The sequence below is a fragment of the Lepidochelys olivacea genome (genome assembly GCF_965140295.1).
Source record: "Lepidochelys olivacea isolate rLepOli2 genome assembly, chromosome: 3".
NCBI classification, from domain to species: domain Eukaryota; kingdom Metazoa; phylum Chordata; order Testudines; family Cheloniidae; genus Lepidochelys; species Lepidochelys olivacea.
In genome coordinates, this window is record NC_140413.1 from 37,253,384 (window position 1) to 37,275,581 (window position 22,198).

Here is a 22,198-nt window from a genome sequence, read left to right on the forward strand (position 1 = left end):
ACATGTGGACAATCACTTGAGGTAGAAAGAACAGTTACTTACCTTACAGTAACTGTGTTTTTTCAAGATGTGTTGTCCACATGAATTCCGTGACTTGCTCTCTTTCCCCTCTACTAGGGAGTTCTACACCACTTGGATTCTGAACTGGACAAAGGAACTGAGGGACACTTGAGCGCACTGCATCCTTCATGCCCTTAGGTGAAAATATAAAGGGGATAAAATATTAATTATTATTGTTACATTACCTGGCATTCTTTTTGGTATTTGACCACTCTCCCTTCTCATTCTGATGTCTGAAAATCCACACTTCCCTCCTTTTGATGTAACTTGTAATCTGTGATGTCTTGCCTGGTTTTGCTTCTCTTGAGGGAAGAAAGACAGGTTTCTTTTTATTGTAGATGCCTGGCAATGATTAGCCACATTTTAGTAGTTACCACTATCCAATTAAGTTTATTTTTTCATAATTAAAAGGGGCCTTAAGAGAGGGAAAATAGAGAGAGAGCATGAATCATGAAATGAAATGTAATTTAAAACAATGCCTCAGGCAAATATTGCTAAAATATCATTAGGGAGGGTGGATCAGAGCTTATCTTATAAAATTGTAGGCTGGTACTTTAAACTCTTAGATCATAAATAAAGTATTTGAATACCCGCAGGTGAGTGTTACAGCCCTCTCAGTACACTTTTCTGTCTTTTTTTTCCTTTGCATAAAACCTACTTAATTTTAGAAATGGAATCCAGAACTATGTAAATCAGATGTTTGTATGTACATAAATGAAAGGGAGAAATTCTGACTCAGAAATAAGGTCTCCAAACTTCTGGTAACAGCATATACCCACATATGTCACTGCAGGTTAATCATGTTGCCCACTCTAGTGTTCATTTGCATGTTATCAGCAGAAAGACATTGTTTTCCAAAATACTATTTGGGAGCTATATTGAAGTGTTAAAACACTTCAGTCTGCTGTCCAAAGTATGCAGCTGCTTTGAAGTGCCACACAAGTCTTTGAGGAGCCTTTATTACGGACAGAGGATGGAAGCTGTCAGTACCTTGCGAAACAGATGTGTCTGGTTAGGGGAAAATGAGTTGGGTACAGCTGAATTAAGCATTGCTCATTTTGAGAACATAAATACATAGTTCAAGACCTCAAACCTGGTTTCCCATCCCAATGTTTCTGTTGGCTCCTCTGTCTGTTAGAAAAATTGTGCAGGTAGAAGTGGAGCAACTTTAGTACATATTCTTCTGACTTCTTGATAAATGTAACTCATTTTACACAACTCATAGTGTGGTTCTGCAGCATCATAACTTTAAAGGATCTTCTCTTGACAGATATTGTATGTTTGCTCTCTACACAACATAAAGAATATGGGGAAATCACACTGGCACGGTGGGGTTACAAATAACTAAGTTTATAAATTATATACAAATATAGAAGGCCATGCTACCTAAGTACACTGCTACTGTGGCAGGGTTCTGGTGCAATAGAAGACAGGGAGGCCCATTTGGGTTCCCAAACTATTTAAAGGGCTATTACCCAATTTCTATACATTACATACTCCTCCCCCTTTAGAATGAAAGGGCAAACAAAAATTGCAAACATATCATTATCAGTGATGCATAAGATGGTGTTAATTATGTCTGAGAGGTGGTTTATGACTTCTTTCAGGATAATATTTCATAGGGATCACAAATATCTATATCGTCTAGTGTAGCTGTATCAATATATTCCTGCGCTACAGTATTAGGGTCCCTTGTAGTAGAAATAGGGAAAGGTTCACTGGTACTATGACAAATCACCGTCTATGGCTACATTGTAGGCTCAATATTTCAATAGGCATCACTGGTGTAAAACATCCTGCTGAACTTGTGCTCAAAAGCTAGTTCTCCGTGACAAGTTTGGTGCTACTTCTGCCTAATGTGACAGAGGACCAGTCAATGATGTAATCACTCCAGGTTTCCACAAGTTAGCTCAGTAGTCTCTTACCAAGTTTCTCCCATGTGAAAACTCTTTCTTTCTGTATATTAGGCTTCAACAAGTCCAGACAAGACCTTAAATTACATCCCATAAACAATATTACTGGTGTCTGATTTGTAGTAACAATAGAAAATCTGTAATCATGGGTTGTATGCTACCTTTTCCTGGGGTTGTAACACATATTGCTTTCTTGAATGTCTGAATAAAACTTTCCACTAATCCATTGGTGGCAGGATGGTAATGAGTCAATGTGAAGTGTTTGATACCATTTCTTTTAATAAACAACTGGAACTCTTCAGATGTGGTTTGAGTTCCTTTGTTGCTTAGAATCTGTTCAGGAACATCTGACCTCTGATCTGACTATACAGTGATCAATTGTTCTCCATGTCCACTGAAGGTAGGACAAGAAGTTAAGGGCTGAAGCTGCAGCAAATATGATTTAGGTTAGATATTAGGAAAAAGCTTTCTAACTATATAAACAGTTACGTAGTGGAATAAGTTACCAAGGGAGGCTGTGGAATCCCCATTTGTGACATTGGAAGTTTTTAAGACCAGGTTAAACAATTTGTCAGGTAAAGTCTAGGTATACTTGATATGCTAGTATACAAGGTCTAGGTATACTTGATATGCTAGGTATACTCCCCTGTGCAGGGGGAGGGAATGGACTATATGACCTCTCAAGGTCTCTTCAAGACTTCTGTGTTGGTTGGTACTATTGAGCAACAGCAGAACAGTGAGTGCCCCAGGATATTGCCCATCTCTGTAACTGTGCTGCAGCCATTGCCGGTACACCTTTCTTTGGGTTAAAAATTGAAACTAGTGGCTGCTGCTCTGTAACCAAAGTATATTGCTTCCCATAAAGATATTGGTGACACTTTTTAACTCCCCAGACTAAACTCAATATGGCAGGCGACCAGCTTGGCTTAACGGTGAAATCCTAGCTGATCTTAAGAATAAAAAAGAAGCTTACAAGAAGTGGAAGGTTGGACATATGACCAGGGAAGAGTATAAAAATATTGCTCGGGCATGTAGGAATGAAATTAGGAGGGCCAAATCGCACCTGGAGCTGCAGCTAGCAAGAGATGTTAAGAGTAACAAGAAGGGTTTCTTCAGGTATGTTGGCAACAAGAAGAAAGCCAAGGAAAGTGTGGGCCCCTTAATGAATGAGGGAGGCAACCTAGTGACGGAGGATGTGGAAAAAGCTAATGTACTCAATGCTTTTTTTGCCTCTGTCTTCACGAGCAAGGTCAGCTCCCAGACTGCTGTGCTGGGCATCACAACATGGGGAATAGATGGCCAGCCCTCTGTGGAGAAAGAGGTGGTTAGGGACTATTTAGAAAAACTGGACGTGCACAAGTCCATGGGGCCGGATGAGTTGCATCCGAGAGTGCTAAAGGAACTGGCGGCTGTGATTGCAGAGCCATTGGCCATTATCTTTGAAAACTCGTGGCGAACGGGGGAAGTCCCGGATGACTGGAAAAAGGCTAATGTAGTGCCAATCTTTAAAAAAGGGAAGAAGGAGGATCCTGGGAACTACAGGCCAGTCAGCCTCACTTCAGTCCCCGGAAAAATCATGGAGCAGGTCCTCAAAGAATCAATTCTGAAGCACTTAAATGAGAGGAAAGTGATCAGGAACAGTCAGCATGGATTCACCAAGGGAAGGTCATGCCTGACTAATCTAATCGCCTTCTATGATGAGATTACTGGTTCTGTGGATGAAGGGAAAGCAGTGGATGTATTGTATCTTGACTTTAGCAAAGCTTTTGACATGGTCTCCCACAGTATTCTTGTCAGCAAGTTAAGGAAGTATGGGCTGGATGAATGCACCATAAGGTGGGTAGAAAGTTGGCTAGATTGTCGGGCTCAACGGGTAGTGATCAATGGCTCCATGTCTAGTTGGCAGCCAGTGTCAAGTGGAGTGCCCCAGGGGTCGGTCCTGGGGCCGATTTTGTTCAATATCTTCATAAATGATCTGGAGGATGGTGTGGATTGCACTCTCAGCAAATTTGCGGATGATACTAAACTGGGAGGAGTGGTAGATATGCTGGAGGGCAGGGATAGGATACAGAGGGACCTAGACAAATTGGAGGATTGGGCCAAAAGAAATCTGATGAGGTTCAATAAGGATAAGTGCAGGGTCCTGCACTTAGGACGGAAGAACCCAATGCACAGCTACAGACTAGGGACCGAATGGCTAGGCAGCAGTTCTGCGGAAAAGGACCTAGGGGTGACAGTGGACGAGAAGCTGGATATGAGTCAGCAGTGTGCCCTTGTTGCCAAGAAGGCCAATGGCATTTTGGGATGTATAAGTAGGGGCATAGCGAGCAGATCGAGGGACGTGATCGTCCCCCTCTATTCGACATTGGTGAGGCCTCATCTGGAGTACTGTGTCCAGTTTTGGGCCCCACACTACAAGAAGGATATGGATAAATTGGAGAGAGTCCAGCGAAGGGCAACAAAAATTATTAGGGGTCTGGAACACATGAGTTATGAGGAGAGGCTGAGGGAACTGGGATTGTTTAGTCTGCAGAAGAGAAGAATGAGGGGGGATTTGATAGCTGCTTTCAACTACCTGAGAGGTAGTTCCAGAGAGGATGGTTCTAGACTATTCTCAGTGGTGGAAGAGGACAGGACAAGGAGTAATGGTCTCAAGTTGCAGTGGGGGAGGTTCAGGTTGGATATTAGGAAAAACTTTTTCACTAGGAGGGTGGTGAAACACTGGAATGCGTTGCTTAGGGAGGTGGTGGAATCTCCTTCCTTAGAAGTTTTTAAGGTCAGGCTTGACAAAGCCCTGGCTGGGATGATTTAATTGGGTATGGGTCCTGCTTTTGAGCAGGGGGTTGGACTAGATGACCTCCTGAGGTCCCTTCCAACCCTGATATTCTATGATTCTATGATTCATTATTTTTCTATCAATTTGGGCATAATTATGTTCTACTGAGGTCAGAGATCTAGAAGCAAAGACAATAGGCCTTTCAGTATGAGCTTCCAATACGTGTGAAATTACTGCTCTTGTTCTATATGGGAAATAATCACAAGCCAAGTTTATAGGTAAAGATGTATTGCCGTATGTAAGCACTTTTTCAGATGTTATGGGCTTCTTTACTTCATCCATAGCCTTGACACACTGTGTGGGCCAACAACATTTCTGTCCATTCTGTCAGTTAAGTCAGGAGATGTTCCATTGTCACTATGTTAGGTAGGAACATAGGAGTGCTTGCTCATTCCATTCCATATTAGGTGGTATCCATAGGGGACGGGCTCTGGTGCCCTCTGGAGCGACACACACATACCGCGGTATAAGGGGTGCCTCCAGCTCCCCCCACCCTCAGCTCCTTCCTACCGCCATTGACGGTGTTGGAACGTCTGCTACTTCAGCTAGCTTTTCACTTCATTCAGTGTGTCTCACAAACTTTTTTTTTCCATGCCAAATAGTTGTATGTAGTTAGAGTTACCCTCAGTGTTAGTTCTAGTTAGTTGGTCCCGGACGGGACTCAGCCAAGGGACGGGGCATGCCCCAGTCCCCTGGCTGTAAGCCATGCGATTGTTGTAAGCAGTGTAGGCCCATCAGTGACCCTCACATTAGTTGTTTAAGGTATCTAGGCGAAGGACACATAAGCGATAAGTGTCACATTTGTAAAGCATTCAAACCCTGAACAAAAAAGGAGAGAGACATCCATCTCAGGGCATTCTTGATAGTGTTGGCCCTGACACCGGCACTGGAGTAGAGGCCCGATTCAGCCGCGAGCACCACAGCTTCTATGCAGAGCACCCCACCTGCGCCATCTATGAGCCGGCACCAGTCCCCTTCCCGGCCCTGGCCAAGAAGCCCAAGAGGACCGCGAGGGGAAGATCTCCCACTTCGGTAAGGGAAAGGAGAGGGCCGGAGAAGAGCCAAGACCCATGCTGGACGGCTCAACACCTCTGTCAGGGAGTCAGGCCCCAGCTGAAGTCGAACGGTCTAGCCCCTCCTGTACTATGCCCACCACACCAGACAGTGACGAGGGCCTCCATCAGCTAGAAGTCCTGTCGACTCCCAAGGCCCTGGAGGCAACGCAGGAGATCCTGACACTATCGGTGCCTCCCACACCGGCCCTGGCGGTACCCAAGTCCAGGGATAAACCCACCTTGGGACCATTCCATGTGTCCCTGACTCAGCAGCACCGCTCCCCATCACAGGGGACGTCCAGCCAGTGCTCACCCACAAGGAGCCGTCATGCCTCGGACGTAAGGAGGCAGCCTCAGAGAATCCCTCTTCGGTCTCCGGACCCTGGACACAGACAGCCGGATTCGAGGTGCGGCTCACTGGTAACCTGATGCAGACCTGCGGACTGCATGAACATCAAGACCGACCCCTTGTGTCTCCAATGCCTCGGCACTGATCACGTGACTGATTGGTTGAATGGAGCCACTGGTCACCCGCCTGCCAGCACCTGTCGCCGAGATGCAAATCCCAACGGTCAGGGAGATCCCCCTGACGGCCAGCCCACTCTGGCTCCCAGTCCCACTCTAGGTCCTGGTACCAGTTGAGCAGCGTGAGGTGTAGATTACCAGTCTACCGACGCAAATCCACGGAATGCCGAAAATCCCGAGGGCCCGTGTGAGGGACCCGTCTTGATCGGACAGGTAGCCTCTAACCTGGGGTTCCAAGCAGAGGAACTCGAGGAGCCGTCGGACTCACTGTTCAACATCCTTTGTTCCACAGTGCCCGCCAGGATGGCTTTACCCCTACATGAGGGGGGTATTGAAAATAATTAATGCCCTGTGGCAAACCCCCTCCTCCCTGCTAACTATTTCAAAAAGGGCTAAGCTCAAATACTTTGTGCCAGCTAAAGGCTATGAGTATCTCTCTACTCATCCGGCCCTAAACTCCCTTGTAGAAGAGGCTGTTAACCAGAGAGAAAGGCAGGGTCAACCAGGGCTACACCCAAGAATAAAGACTCGAAGAGACTGGATCTGTTTGGGCAAAAAAAATATTCGTCCTCCAGCCTTCAGTTGAGAGTGGCCAACCACCAAGCCCTCCTTGACCTCTACGACTATAACATGTGGCAGACCATGGCCAAATTTGAGGTCTTGCTGCCCCATGGGTCCAGGAAGGAGTTCCAGGCAATCCTCGAAGAAGGCACGGCTGTGGCCAGAGCGGTCCTCCAAGCAGCTTTGGACGTGGAAGACTCCATGGCTCTCACCATGGCATTGGCCATTTCCATGCGGAGGGCATCCTGGCTGCTCCTCTCGAGTCTGTCGACTGAGGCTCAGCAGTGGATGCAGGACCTCCCCTTCGATGGCCAGGCCCTGTTTGCAGAGCCAGACGGATAGTAAACTGCACGGACTGAAAGACTCCCACACTACCCTGAAAACTCTAGGGCTGTACATCCCTGGTCCAGCCCATATGTGGTTCAGACCTCAGCCATCTCAGGATCAAGGGAGCCAACCCCATCCGGAGCCACCCCATAAGAAGAATAGGGGCTACAAGCGCCGTCCGAGCCATCCACCTCCACCCTCTGCCCAATGAGGCTCGACCCACAACAAGCAGGGGGGCAAGCGAGTGTTTTGAGAGTGCACTCGAGGGTGACCTCCCCCAGACTATACCCCGGATCTGTCTTTCGCGCTGTTTTCCAACCACCTTTCATTTTTCCTCCCCATATGGACCACTATAACTTCGGACCTCTGGGTCCTCAATACTGTGGCACAGGATTATGCCCTCCAGTTTCTTTCTACACCCCTTCATGTCCCTCTTCAGGGACCCTTCTCACGAGAGTCTTCATGCACAGGAGGTAGAAGGGTTGCTGCAGCTGCGTGCGGTGGAAAAGGTTCCCGCGAGTACAGGAACAAGAGGTTCTATTCCTGGTACTTTTTAATCCCAAAGGCCCAGGGTGGTCTACAGCCCATCCTGGACCTGTGAGACCTCAACCAATACCTGAAGAAGCTGAAGTTCCGCATGGTCTTCCTGGCCTCCATCATCCCCTCCCTGAATCCGGGAGACTGGTATGCCACCCTCGATTTGAAGGATGCATATTTCCACATAGTGATCTTTCAAGGTCACAGATGCTTCCTACGTTTCACAGTGTGAACTGACCACTATCAGTCCGCAGTCCTACAGTTGTGACAGCACTGAGGGTGTTCACCAAATGCATGTCGGTAGTAACCACTTACCTCAAATGTCAAGGTATCCAGATCTACCTGTACCTTGACAACTGGCTCGTCAAAGGCTGCTCCAGCTCCCAAGTTCAGAGGCATGTTGTGATTCTGCAGGCCACATACCAAATCCCAGGGCCTGCTGGTAAACAACAAAAAGTCAACATTAGTTCCGGTGCAGAGGATAGAGTTCATCGGAGCAGTGCTCGACTCCACCTGTGCCAGAGTGTTTCTACTGCAGGGGAGGTTTCAGACGATAGTGGACCTCATCGTGTGAGTTTCCGTGTTCCCCCGACCATGCCCAGGGGTTTGCTTGTGCCTGCTGGGACACATGGCAGCATGTACGTATGTCGTCCACCATGCTAGGCTTATGATGCGGCCCTTACAGCAGTGGCTGCTGACAGTCTATTACAGTCCAGAGATCACTTGGAAAAGGTAGTTATCATCCCACCTACAATACTTACCTTGCTACACTGGTGGACCAACCCCAGGGCAGTCCTGGAACAAATTCCATTCGACAGCTCTTGTCACTCGATCGAGTTGATATTGGACACCTCAGACCTCGTCTGGGGAGCTCATCTCAGTGGCCTCCAGACCCAGGGCATGTGGTCCCCAGAGGAGATGACGTTGCACATAAATGTCAAGGAGCTCAGAGCAGTACGCTTGGCCTGCGGAGTCTTTCTACCACACCTGGCAGACAAGGTGGTGAGAGTGTTCACAGATAATATGGCTTCGATGTTTTACATCAACAGGCAAGGGGGAGCACGCTCATTGGCCTTCTGCCAAGAGGCACTCCGACTGTGGGATTTCTGCATCGACCACGCGACCCAACTGGAGACCTGTCACCTCCCCGGCATCAGGAACACACTGGCAGATGGCCTCAGCAGATCCTTTTCCTCTCACCATGAGTGGTCGCTCCATCCAGAGGTAGCCCAGTCCCTCTTTCAGAGGTGGGGAACTTCCCAAGTGGACCTGTTTGCCACCAGACACAACAGGAAATGTCTTTGCTTCTGTTCCCTAGAAGGCCTGGGCAAAGACTCCTTCTCCAACACCTTCCTCCTTTTGTGGTCAGGGGCTCTGATTTATGCCTTTCCACCGATCCCACTCGTCAGCAGAATCCTGTCAAAGGTCAAGAGAGACAAGAGCCAAGTCATCATGGTCACCCCGGCATGGCTGCGCCAACATTGTTTCGGCATGCTGATGGACCTAATGGTGGCCGCTCCCTGGCCCCTTCCCAACCTACCAGATCTGCTCTTGCAAGATCATGGGCGTCTTCTACATCCCAATCTTGCTCCCCTCCACCTCATGGAGTGGATACTGCGTGGCTTAATTTGGAGGAGCGGGCCTGCTCTAACGAGGTCCAGCAAATTCTTAGAAAGCAGAAAGCCTTCCATTAGAGCAATCTACCTGGCCAAATGGACGAGGTTCTCCCACTGGGCGTCTGAGCACATCATCTCTCCAACCCACTCCTCCTTACAATCTATCTTAGATTATCTGCTCCATCTTAAGAATCCCTCTCTTCTATCAGAGTACACCTTGTGGCTATCTCTGCTTTTCACCCGCCAATCTAAGGTCAGGCAGTGTTTTCACATGACATGTCGGTCTGTTTCCTGAGAGGCTTCGAGAGACTCTTCCCACCGGCCCGGCCTCCTGTTCCACAGTGGGACCTTAACTTGGTTCTTTCTAGGCTCATGGGCCCACCCTTTGAGCCTATGGGCTCCTGCTCCCTCTCCCACCTGTCATGGAAGGTCGCATTCCTTGTGGCGATAACATCCACAAGATGGGTGTCGGAGCCTAAAGCCCTGACATCGGAGCCACTGTATACGGTGTTCTACAGGGACAAAGTTCAACTGCGACCCTATCCAGCCTTTCTGCTGAAGGTGGTGTCTTCCTTCCATGTCAACCAGGACATCTTCCTCCCAGTGCTTTGTCCCAAGCCATACACTACTGTGGAGGAAATGAGGCTGCACACCCTGGACGTCAGATGTGCCCTGGCATTTCACCTGGAGCGTACCAAGCCCTTCCGCAGGTTGACCCAGCTCTTCATCGCGACAGCGGACAGGATGAAGGGCCTTCCGGTGTCATCGCAGAGGATTTCCACCTGGACCACTTCCTGCATCTGGACCTATTACAAGCTGTCACAGGTCTCGCTGCCACCGATTGTGAGGGCCCACTCCACTAGAGCTCAGGCGTCCTCGGCGGCCTTCCTGGCACACGTTCCCATCCAGGACATTTGCAGAGCCGCAACGTGATCTTCACACATTCACAGCACATTATACCATCACTCAGCATGCCAGAGACAACGCTGGGTTTGGCAGAGCTGTGTTGCAATCTACACATCTGTGAACTTCTACCCACCTCTGCTGGCACTGCTTGGGAGTCACCTAATATGGAATGGACATGAGCAAGTACTCGAAGAGAAGACAGTGACCTTTTCTGTAACTGGTGTTCTTTGAGATGTGTTGCTCAGGTCCATTCCAGGACCTGCCCTCTTTCCCCACTGTCAGAGTTTCCGGCAAGAAGGAACTGACGGTGTGGGGAGCCGGTGGCACCCCCCACCCCTTATATACCGCTCCAGAGGGTGGCAGAGCCAGTCTCCTACAGATACCACTGAAGGAAAAATGCCCGGCACAAGTACATGTGGTGAGCACACATACCTAATATGGAATGGACATGAGCAACACATCTCAAAGAACAAAGGGATAGCTGAGTGGTTTGAGCATTGGCCTGCTAAACCCAGGGTTGTGAGTTAAATCCTTGAGGGGGCCATTTAGGGATCTGGGGCAAAAATTGGGGATTTGTCCTGCTTTGAGCAGGGGTTTGGACTAGATGACCTCCTGAGGTCCCTTCCAACCCTGATATTCTAAGATTCTATTTCTTTTCACAAACTACTGGTGCACCAGTTCTACTCCATAGACTGCAGGAAAGACAGATATTCTAGGGCAGGGGCAGGCAAACTTTTTGGCCTGAGGGCCACATCGGGTTTCCAAAATTGTATGGAGGGCTGGTAAGGGGAGGCTGTGTCTCCCCAAACAGCCAGGCATGGCCCGGCCCCTGCCCCTATCTGTCCTCTCCCCCCCCCCCCCGCACCCCCCACTTCTCACTCCCTCATGGCTCCTCCGGGACTCCTGCCCCCCATCCCCTGACGCCCCCCCCCCCAGGATTCCTACCCCATCCACCACCCCCTGCTCCCTGTCCCCTGACCACCCCCGAACCGCTCACCCCTGACTGCCCCCTGCCACCCATCCAACCCCCCCTCTCATTCGTGACTTGCCCCCTGGGATCCATGCCCCATCCAACTCCCCTGTTCCCCACCCTCTGACCGCCCCAACCCCATCCATACCCCGCCCCTGCCCTCTATCCAACCCCCCCTGCCCCCTCACCATGCTGCCCGGAGCACCAGTGGCTGGCAGTGGCTACAGCCGCGCTGCCCAGAGGACCGGGTCAGGCCGCGGCTCTGCAACTGCGCTGCCCGGCCGCCCAGAGCATTTCGGCGCTGAGGCTGTCGGGGAGCGGGGACTAGCCTCCCAGGCCAGGATCTCAGGGGCCGGGCAGGAGGGTCCCACAGCCGGATGTGGCCCGTGGGCCGTAGTTTGCCCACCTCTGTTCTAGGGGTATGTATGTGCAGGAGAAAATGGGAAACAGGAGGGAGGAGGAAATTGGAATGTGTGTGCACAGGAATGTTCGGATGCCTCGAGAGGGTACGAATTTGAGCATGCGCATAATAGGAGGGAAAGGGAAATTGGCATGTAAGCTTTGGTGTCTTTGTGCAAAGCAACTGTAAATCCATGTTAATTTGCAAGTATGCTCTGGCTGCTTTGTCTCTTCTACCAAAAAAATTTGTTCACCTAGGAAGATTTGTGAACAGAGGCCTCATGGCTAGTTAGAAAGGAACATGAAGACAGAGTATAAAGTCATCTGCTTTCAGGAACTGTATTTTTCCTACGATCTGTTTTTCAAAGAATACTATTTTGTGTTGATTATAATATCCCAAGATCTCTAGTAAAGTACAAACTATCTGTATGTCTGTCTATTTTATTTTATTTTATTTTATTTTATTTTATTTTATTTACCATTGTCTTAACTGTCTAAGAACTTAACTTTTCTTTCTGTGAGACTACAGGTTATGGTATGAGAATCCTGGTGTATTTAGTCCACCTCAGCTGACTCAGATCAAGCAAACATCTCTTGCCAGAATTTTGTGCGACAACGCTGACAATATAACCAGAGTGCAACGTGATGTCTTTAAGGTGGCCGAGTTCCCACATGGTTATGGTAGCTGTGAAGAAATTCCTAAACTGGATCTCAGGATGTGGCAAGATTGCTGTGAAGGTCTGTATCCAGGGAGAGTATTGGGAGTGCATCCTATGTTTCTGGTTATGTTTTTTTAATGGCCTGCTTTGAAGAAATTTTACGAGATTTTTAGTTACTATTCAACTCTAACTCAATCTGAACTAGGAAGATGGATAATGTGCTTACAAAACTATACTTGGAGTGTGCAGAAGTAATATTCCACTTCCCACAGAAGTAATAGGCGGTGAAGGAATCTGGTCAGGAGATTGATGTAGCTACTGTATAGCTAAGGCTTTGGCTCTGTTGTATTAGCAGTTTACTTATAAAAAACATTGAAAGCTTACTATTTTTTCTAAATGACCTTAAAAATTCTAGTAAATTCCATTGTTTGATTAAAATTTAGACTGTAAGAATCAATGTTTTGCTCACTGTACTTAAATTTATAGGTACTTAGTCATCCATGTATTTAATTGTTATAGCTGTGTAAGTAGGAAGCATCTGTTTTTGTTATCCTTCCTGTTTTGTTCAGTGCAAAATGCTTTTCCACATGGAGGGCAGAGGAGCAGACACTTAGTTACCAAAACCTGTTACCTCTTAGATTGCTTGAACAAACCAGGATTTTTTTTTTTTTAATGCAAAACTGTTCTATAATAACAAAACCAGATTACCTCTAAAGCTTATTTAACTAATCATACAGCAGAATTACTGATTTATCATTATAAAATAATTAGAGTTTAAATGAAACACCCAGTATTTTCTTTCTACTTCCTTGACATTCTAACCTGCTGCTTGAGATTATCACAGGCCCCAGGACCTAACTTTTCTGCAGGGTGAACTGTTTGAGCAATGAGCTCCCCAAGTTCAACTTCATATTTTCCAAGAAAGCTACCTCTGAGGCATTTTTCGGTATCTTAACAGAGGAACAATTACCTTATGTTTCAAGTAGTCGACTAAGACTAAGGAGAAATGGTATCAATTCATGGCTCTGCCACATCCTTCCTGTGTGACATTGGGAAAGTAGCTTATTCTTTCTGTACCTCAGCTCTGCACCTGTAAAATGGTGATGATGATCCTTTCTTACCTCAAAAGAGTATTGTAAAGATAAAAGTATTAATACTGGTAGAATGCTTAGGGTATGTCTACACAGCAGTGTAAGTCCAGACTCGAGCCTGGACTCACGCCTTGTGTCCACATGCCAATTGTGTTAACCTACGACTCAAACCTAGGGTTCCAGGACCCTACAGGGCTGGAAGGTCTGAGCCTGTGTTAAACTGGGACCTAGGGTCTGAGCCCTATTGCTTTCCTGTGTGCACATGGCCCCAGCTTGTTGACTCGAGGCCTGGAAGTCATCCAGATGTATCCCAGAGTTCCTTGGGACAATTTTCTTAGTCTTCTCTATGCTGACAATCTGTGGTGCAATCTGTTGCACTCTATTGCAAACAGAAGCCACACTTCCCTTTGCAAAGGCAGCAGCTCAGATCAGCATTAAGCCATTGTCTTCTGAACACTGGTCTGTGAGCATTGCTGTCAGGAAGCCTGCAGGGTTTTCCATGGAGACCATTCAGAAGAAGCTTTTTGCAAAGAGAGCTGATTTCTAGTTACAAGAGCATAGCCAGATTTTGGTGTATGCTATCCAGGTGAGAGCAGGGGCAGAGAGCAGATCAGGGACTAAGCAGATGCCCTGTGAGTAGAGAAAGAAGCAAAGCTCCTGGCTCAGCACGGCTTGGGGAGGATGACTCCCAGCTCCCCAGCCATGCCTCCTCCAGGGCAATTCCCCGGTCCCTGCTCTGCTCTCTAACCCCCACCCCCAACCCCTGGGGCTGCATGTGCAAGGGCACCCGGGAAGCATGTACTATCAAGGGGGCGAGTGGGAGCCAGCTCCAAACCTCCCCACAGCCTCCTGTGGTAGTGACTCCAGCTGTTCCTAGCTGCTGTACAGAGCTTGCCCAGAGCAGCTGACAGGTGGGAGGCAGCTCCTGGATGCCAGGATGTTGGGGATCATCCCTTCCCCGGCCGTGCTGACCTGGGAGCTCTGCTGCTCGCCATCCTTGCAGGGCTCCTCTTGGTCCTGCTCCACACTTTGTCCCTTGCTCCCCCCGCGCCCCCCGCCCTTCCTGGGTGTGTGTGTGTGTGTGTGCGTGCATGCAGGGCCGCCTGGACAGTGTGCACTATGAGGGCCGTGAGTGGGATCCAGCCCCAAAACTTACCCACAGCCCCCGGGTGTCCTTTATCCCTGCCTCCCAGGGGGCAGGGATAAGGGATCATAGAATCATAGAATATCAGGGTTGGAAGGGACCTCAGGAGGTCATCTAGTCCAACCCGCTGCTCAAAGCAGGACCTAATCCCCAAATAAATCATCCCAGTCAGGGCTTTGTCAAGCCTGACCTTAAAAACTTCTAAGGAAGGAGATTCCACCACCTCCCTAGGTAACCCATTCCAGTGCTTCACCACCCTCCTAATGAAAAAGTTTTTCCTAATATCCAACCTAAACCTCCCCCACTGCAACTTGAGACCATTACTCCTTGTTCTATCATCTGGTACCACTAGAACAGTCTAGCTCCATCCTCTTTGGAACCCCCTTTCAGGTCGTTGAAAGCAGCTATCAAATCCCCCCTCATTCTTCTCTTCCGCAGACTAAACAATCCCAGTTCCCTCAGCCTCTCCTCATAAGTCATGTGTTCCAGCCCCCTAATCATTTTTGTTGCCCTCCGCTGGACTCTTTCCAATTTTTCCACATCCTTCTTGCAGTGTGGGGCTCCAAACTGGAAACAGTACTCCAGATGAGGCCACACCAATGCCGAATAGAGGGGAATGATCACATCCCTCGATCTGCTGGCAGTGCTCCTACTTATACAGCCCAAAATGCCGTTAGCTTTCTTGGCAACAAGGGCACACTCTTGACTCATATCCAGCTTCTCGTCCACTGTAACCCTTAGGTCCTTTTTTGTAGAACTGCTGCCTAGCCACTCGGTCCCTAGTCTGTAGCAGTGCATGGGATCCGTCCTTCCTAAGTGTAGGACTCTGCACTTGTCCTTGTTGACCCTCATCAGATTTCATTTAGCCCAATCCTCTAATTTGTCTAGGTCCCTCTGTAACCTATCCCTACCCTCCAGCATATCTACCACTCCTCCCAGTTTAGTGTCATCTGCAAACTTGCTGAGGGTGCAATCCACAGCATCCTCCAGATCATTAATAAAGATTTTGAACAAAACCGGACCCGGGACCAACCCTTGGGGCACTCCACTTGATACCGGCTGCCAACTAGACATGGAACCATTGATCACTACCCGTTGAGCTCGACAATCTAGCCAGCTTTCTACCCACCCTTATAGTCCATTCATCCAGCCCATACTTCTTTAACTTGCTGGCAAGAATACTGTGGGAGACCGTGTCAAAAGCTTTGCTAAAGTCAAGGAATAGCCCTGGGCTGTGCTGGAGCATACTGCACCCCAAACCCTGGGGATGCATTTCACTGCTCCACAACTGGCAGCAGCCAGGCTGGGGCATGTGTGTGTTTTTTCCCAAAACTGACATTTTTATGTCAAACTTCAAAATAGACAAATAAATAAAAAAACAACCAAGCAAAAATATCTTGAACCACACCATTTTAAAAATTAAGAACAGAAAAGTTTCATTTAAATAGTTTGGTAGCCTTGGAGACTGATGTCCCAGTTATCCTCAGAACAGGTGCACATGTGCATTTTCTTGCCAGTGTGACTCAGCCTAGAGGGGGAAAGCCCAATTTTCATTTAGTTCAGTGCAAAGCCGCTTCAAACTGCAGTGATTCTACTGAGACAGCCACCCAAAGGAACTAATTATTCAGTTTATGTACTCATGTGCTCCTTATGGACACCTGAGACCCATCGATAGCATCGTCACAGTTAGGAAACAAGATGGGCAATAGAGTTTTCCCACGGTGCAACACATTTGTAGGGCTAGAGTGTTGACATTGGCAGGCAGGGATGTTAGACATTGAGATGGGGTTACTTTGACTCGGGTCTGTGCACTGCAGTGTGGACTCCAGAGCCCTAGATTCGAGCACAGGTCAGAAAATCCTTAACCTAGGGTTAAAATTCAGTGTAGACTCTTAAACCCATGAATAGGGTCCCTAGGTTGCATTGCTGTTTTGACATACCCTCAGATACTGTATAAGAAGATGACAGAACATTAGGCATGAAAACATGACAAATTGAGGTCAATGGCAAAATGACTATTTACTTCTTTGGAGCCAGGATTTCACCGCAGTTGCCTAGGGTATGTAGCATTCATCAGTATAATTTTCTAAGTTTCTAAATTTCTTTCCGAAATCTTATCTAAATCAGAAAATAGGGGTATCTGATGTGGTATCCTATCTCTACAGTGGCTCAATACCTGTTCTTTCATAGAAAGGTTCAAGAAACCCCATATTAGAATAACTTGTCCAGAGGAGACGTGTCTTCCTAATTCTTACCAGTTAGTGATTGGCATGTGCCCAGAAGCATAAGAGATTTCTCTCTTGTACATTTTTATCCTTTCTAAGACTGATTCAGGAAGGCATCCTTATTCAGGTAAACAATAAAACGTGCTTAAATCCCATTAAAATCAATGGAATTAAAGTACATGCTTTATTTTAAGCATGTAGATTATAGGTTTTTAGGCCAGAAGGGGCCATTAGATTATCTAGTCTGTCCTCCAGTTTATAAAATTTCATCCAGTTACCCCTGTATTGTGCCCAATAACGTGTTTGAATCAAGCATATCTTCCAGAAACAAGACATGGAGATTCCACCACTTCCCTTGGTAGTTAGTTCCAGTGGCTGTCACTCTCACTGTTAAAATGTGTGCCTTATTTCTAATCTGAATTTATTTGGCTTTAACTTCTAGCTATTTGTTCTTGTTTTGCCTTTCTCTGCTAGATTTAAGTGACCTTTGGTACCTGGTATTTTCTCCCCAAGAAGGTACTTATATACTGTAATCGTCACATCTTAATCACCTTTTTGGATAAGCTTAAACAGATTGTTTTCTTTAAGTGACTCACTGTAAGGCATTTTCTTCAGCCCTCAAGTCAGATTTTAACTTTTCTCTTCACCTCCTCCAATTTTTCAGCATCCTTTTAAAATGTGAACATCAAAACTGTGTGCAGTATTCTAGTATCTGTCTCACAAATGCTGTACACGGAGGTAAAATGATCTCCTTACTCCTACTTTGGAACTCCTCTTCTATAGACATCCAAGGATTCCATTAGCAATCCCATTTGCCATAGCATTGCTCTGGGAGCTCATGCTGAGTTGCTCGTCAACTATGCACCCTAAATCTTTTTTCAGAGTCACTACTTCCCAGGAAATAGTCCCCCGTTCTGTAGGCAGAGTGATCATTCTTTGTTCCTCGATGTTTGACCTTCCATTTGGCTGTATTAAAAGGATTTTGGTTGAATGGGCCCACTTTCTTAAGCAATCCAGATCACTCTGTATGACTGCTCTTGCCTCGTTATTATTTACCACTTCTACAATTGATGTGTCGTTTGCAAATTATATCAGCAGTGATTTCATGTTTACTTCCAGGTCATTGATAAAAATGCTGGCCTAGTTTTGAAGCTTGTGGAACTTCACTAGAAACACCTTTATTTGGTGATGATTCCCCATAGACAACTACACTTTCAGATGTGTCATTCAACCAGTTCTTAATCCATTTAACATTTGCTTTATTGATATTAAAAAGTGCTAATTTTAATGAAAATGTTGTGCAATAACAAGTCAAATGTAATACAAAAGTTTTAAATATTTAAAGTTTTAAATATATAGTATCAATGAAACTTGTAATCATATCAAGAAATGAAATTAGGTTTGTTTGACAAGACTTGTTTTCCATAAAACCATTTTGACTGTCATTAATTGTATTTCCATCCTTCAGTTTTTTATTGATTGAATACCATATCATTTTTTCCATTATTTTGCCCAGGATTGTTATAAGGCTAACTGGCCTATAATGACTTGGGTCATCCTAGTTGCCCTTTTGAGTATTGGCACAACATTAGCATACTTAATTCAACAAGAGCCAAGAGGCTCTTGCTCTTCGACTTCAAAACCTATGCAATAAGTGCCTGTTATACTTTGGGTATTAGATTTAAGTGCTGCTAAATTCTGAAAAGTCACTTTGTAAAATTGTATTGCATTTCAATGATTTGCGTAGCTGATTTGCTCAGTTTTCCAATTAAAAGTTGTTCTTGAGATTTTGACCTCTGCCCCAGTCAGGGGTGTTTAGGTTGTGACTCATCCTGCAAAAACCATAAGCAGTTCAGACTTGGCTCCTGGGCTTGACTATAACCCTTTCATTCTGTTACTAGATTCTCTGTCTCCAGTGTTGCAAACAGAGTGTTGGGTTAGTGCTCCAGCTTACTCCATTGCAATCCTAGCTTTTAAAACTGATTTGTGGTAGCAGTGAAGCAAAATTACTTTTCCACGTTCTCTCCTCTCCCTCCAAGGGAGGCTTTTATTTCCAGTTTTGTGTCCTACATGGGATGTCTTCCCATCTCCATCATGGGGAAGAAGGCCAAATGGAGCAAACTGAATGCAAGAAATGCTCTCCCTATGAAAAGACCCTCTTAGGAATCTCATAAATAAAGTGCGGCCATAATTTCTCCCAGCTCCCAATCCCTGCTGTACAAGGGGAAGTCTGGGTGGCTTATTGGGGGCCTCAGCATCCCTGCATTGCAACATCTCTGCTGCTAGTTAAAACTCCTCAAGAGGTGCCTCTGCAGGAGATGGGACTTGTCAAACCAGATTGTCTTCACTTATCAAAGACACTTCAGAGATAAGTCCAAAAATCCTCTTTGGCTCCCATAAGTCAAAATAAAACCTGAAAAGGCCAAATAACATGGGGATTGTAGGGAGAGCCATAAAGCACTCCAGATTATTATATTCTTCCATTGTCATTTTGTTCCTCTCCAAAGATGAATACCTCTCTTTCTGATTATAACCCAGAGACGGAGAAGCATGAGAGGTTCTTTCCTCTAGAGATTTTGAATGTCTTGGGAAAAAAATGATCGTCACCACTGAAGTCCAGCCAGAGAAAGAGGAGAAGATAAAGCCAAGGACAAATATCTCCCTTCCAAAACTAGGACAGAATTTCCATCCCCTACATTCCATTTTCAGCGATCAATAGCAGAGGTCACTACTAATCTCCACCACTACCCTGTCTCCTTTCATCCAATTCTACATCTGAGTTTATCTCTCGACATCTCTCTGTACATGGTGTTGTCTTGAACTGAACGTAGTTCAGAACTAACACAGAACTCCTTATCTTCCCTCCTGTTAATGCCACCACCATCATCCACATCTTATTCAGGTCATTCCATTTCTTCCACCTTGACATCTCCAAGATCTGTCCTTTTCTTGCTATCCCTAGTGCTCAATCTCTCATTCGGGACCTCATCTCTCTCCTCAAATACTGTAACATCTTCCTCTGTGGCCTCCCTTACACATGTCCCCCCTCAGTTCACACAAAATGCAGCCACTAAAGTCCTTTTCCTTCCCTGTGCATGGGAATGATTTGTAGGCATGGCTGGTGTGGCCAGTTTTGGCAGGAAATTTTTTTCATGTGTCGCAGACAACATGGATGAAAGTAGAAAGATGCTTAAGGGAGAAATGGACAAGTGGGCAATTGATGTTGGCTCTGTTGTCTGAGTGAATGTGGGGAGTGACAATCAAGGAGCTAACAGATCCAATAGATGGGGTGGGCTAAATGGTAAAGGGCCTAAAAAGGCAAAGACGAGGAGCTTGAGTCTGATGTATTAAAAAATTGGAAGCCAGATCAGTGTTCCCTCTAATTTTTCCCACCCATGTGCGGAATGAATTTTGTTATGTGCATTTTGTTATGTTATGGATGTGTGACACATCACATCCATATTGGTGCACATTACAAAATTCATGTGGCGGGGGTGGGGCTGAGAGGTTTGGAGTGTGGGAGGGGGCTCGATGCGGGGGGGTGAGGGTTCTGGTTGGGGGGGACAGGCTCTGGGGTGGGACCGGAGATAAGGGGCTCAGGGCTGGGGAAGAGGGTTGGGGTGCAGGGGGGGTGAGGGCTCCCGCTGGGGATGAGGGGTGTGAGGTGCAGTGGGGCTCCCTTGGGCTATGGTGGGGAGAGAGGACTCTCACTCTCCTTCCCCGCCCCCTCTCCCCACAGTAGCACCTGGGCTGTGTGAGAGGGGAGAGATGCCTGTCCCCCGCCCACGGCAGGTCTGGGTCGGGATGGATTGGGGCAGAGAAAGGGGCGCCTGTCCCCCAGCTCTGGCACGTTCAAGGCTGGGCTGGGACACCTGTGCCCCGGCCACGGCACGTTCGGGGCTGGGCTGGGGACTGGAGGGGAGGGGCATCTCTCCCCCCTGCAGCCCTGAGCGCCTGCACGATGCTTGATAGGCAGCTGCACGGCCGCGCAGCTTAGAGGGAATTTAGAGCCAGATGCAAAGAAGAAAGTGATGTGTTTGGATCGATGAGCCAGGAAGATGATCCTTGCAGCAGTGCTTTGAATGGGTTGGAGCGGGAAATATATTCTTTCCTTGTTTTCCCCTAAGCCTCAACACCCAATGAAAAAGACACATGATAGTTATGAGAAGTGCAGTGTAAATATACCTTTATATAACTGATCAGTTCAGGAAAACATCATCTTTATTTATTTCCTTCCACCCTAAATGCCTGGGTCTGTGAATATTCAAATCATCTGTACATAGTCAGCTCAAATGTGGAGCATATTCAGGCACAGACAAATTGATCTGTTGGGATCAAAATACACTGCATTCATTTCAGAGTAGCATCCTGGGCAGAAAGGGCTTTAGCCAGTCCAGATGAAATTTATAAAGTTGCCACCTGATTCTCTATCAACAGTTTTACAAAGCTCTCTGAGACTGACCACCATTCCTTTGCAGAAGCATACTTCTGCAGGAAGGTGTACCACATGTAGGTCCCTGAGTAACCTGTGTTAATTTTAAGGAAAGGAGGGGAATCTTCTTCTTCTTCTCTTACATAGCTCTCACTCCTATTTTTTTCTTTGATGCTCATTGCTTCCCAGATATCTCGCACTGAGAGAGAGGTTATGACCTACAATGTAAAATTAGTTATCTGATTACTTCCTTCCTTTAGGTGCTTCTACAATGGCCTCTTTTGGTGGGCACGTCTACAGTTCACATAGTGGAATAAGAGATTAGTGTTAAGAAATGTATGTTTGGAATTGAGTATTTACTTTTAACTTTGCATGGTCTTATCTAGAGACAGAAAAGAAAGGGCATGCTATGTTCTGGAGCTTTATGGACAAATCTGAACGGCCTCCAGTATTTGCAGATATTTCAGACTTGGAGAGAGGTCATTTTGAGAAGGGAAATCACCATTTTTTTCCATTTTCTAGCTTCCAATGCTGGAACTCAAACCTGCGCTTTGAAAGTTCTTCTTTTGCATTATTAGTAACCAGAATTCTGATTTCAGAATCTTTTTAATAAAGAGAGATTCTGTAGGATCTATCTTGCTTTTTCATATTTCTGTTAACTGTGATAAGCCAATAGAAGCAAAAAGTAGTTTAAAAACTTGTCATTGAATAGATACAAGAAGATCTGATGAATGCCATTTTTGTTTAAAGAAAAGGAGTACTTGTGGCACTCCTTTTCTTTTTGCGAATACAGACTAACACGGCTGTTACTCTGAAACCTGTCATTTTTGTTTAGCACCTTTTCAGAGTATAACTACACTATAAACAAAATTGTAGACTTCATGAAGCAGATATAGATCTGAATTGTACAAGGAGGTGTGAAGATCTGATAATTTATGGAAG

The 22,198-nt window shown here is 46.5% G+C and overlaps 1 protein-coding gene across 2 annotated transcripts in view; it reads left to right on the top strand.

Moving 5' to 3' along the window:
• Positions 1 to 22,198, top strand: part of PXDN (peroxidasin) — a 151,383-nt gene that overhangs the window by 117,638 nt on the left and 11,547 nt on the right. For both annotated transcript variants that reach the window (XM_084622584.1, XM_084622585.1), the window contains one exon: positions 12,235 to 12,443. In XM_084622584.1, the coding sequence (XP_084478710.1) occupies positions 12,235 to 12,443 (209 nt within the window). The remainder of the gene's footprint in view (positions 1 to 12,234; positions 12,444 to 22,198) is intronic.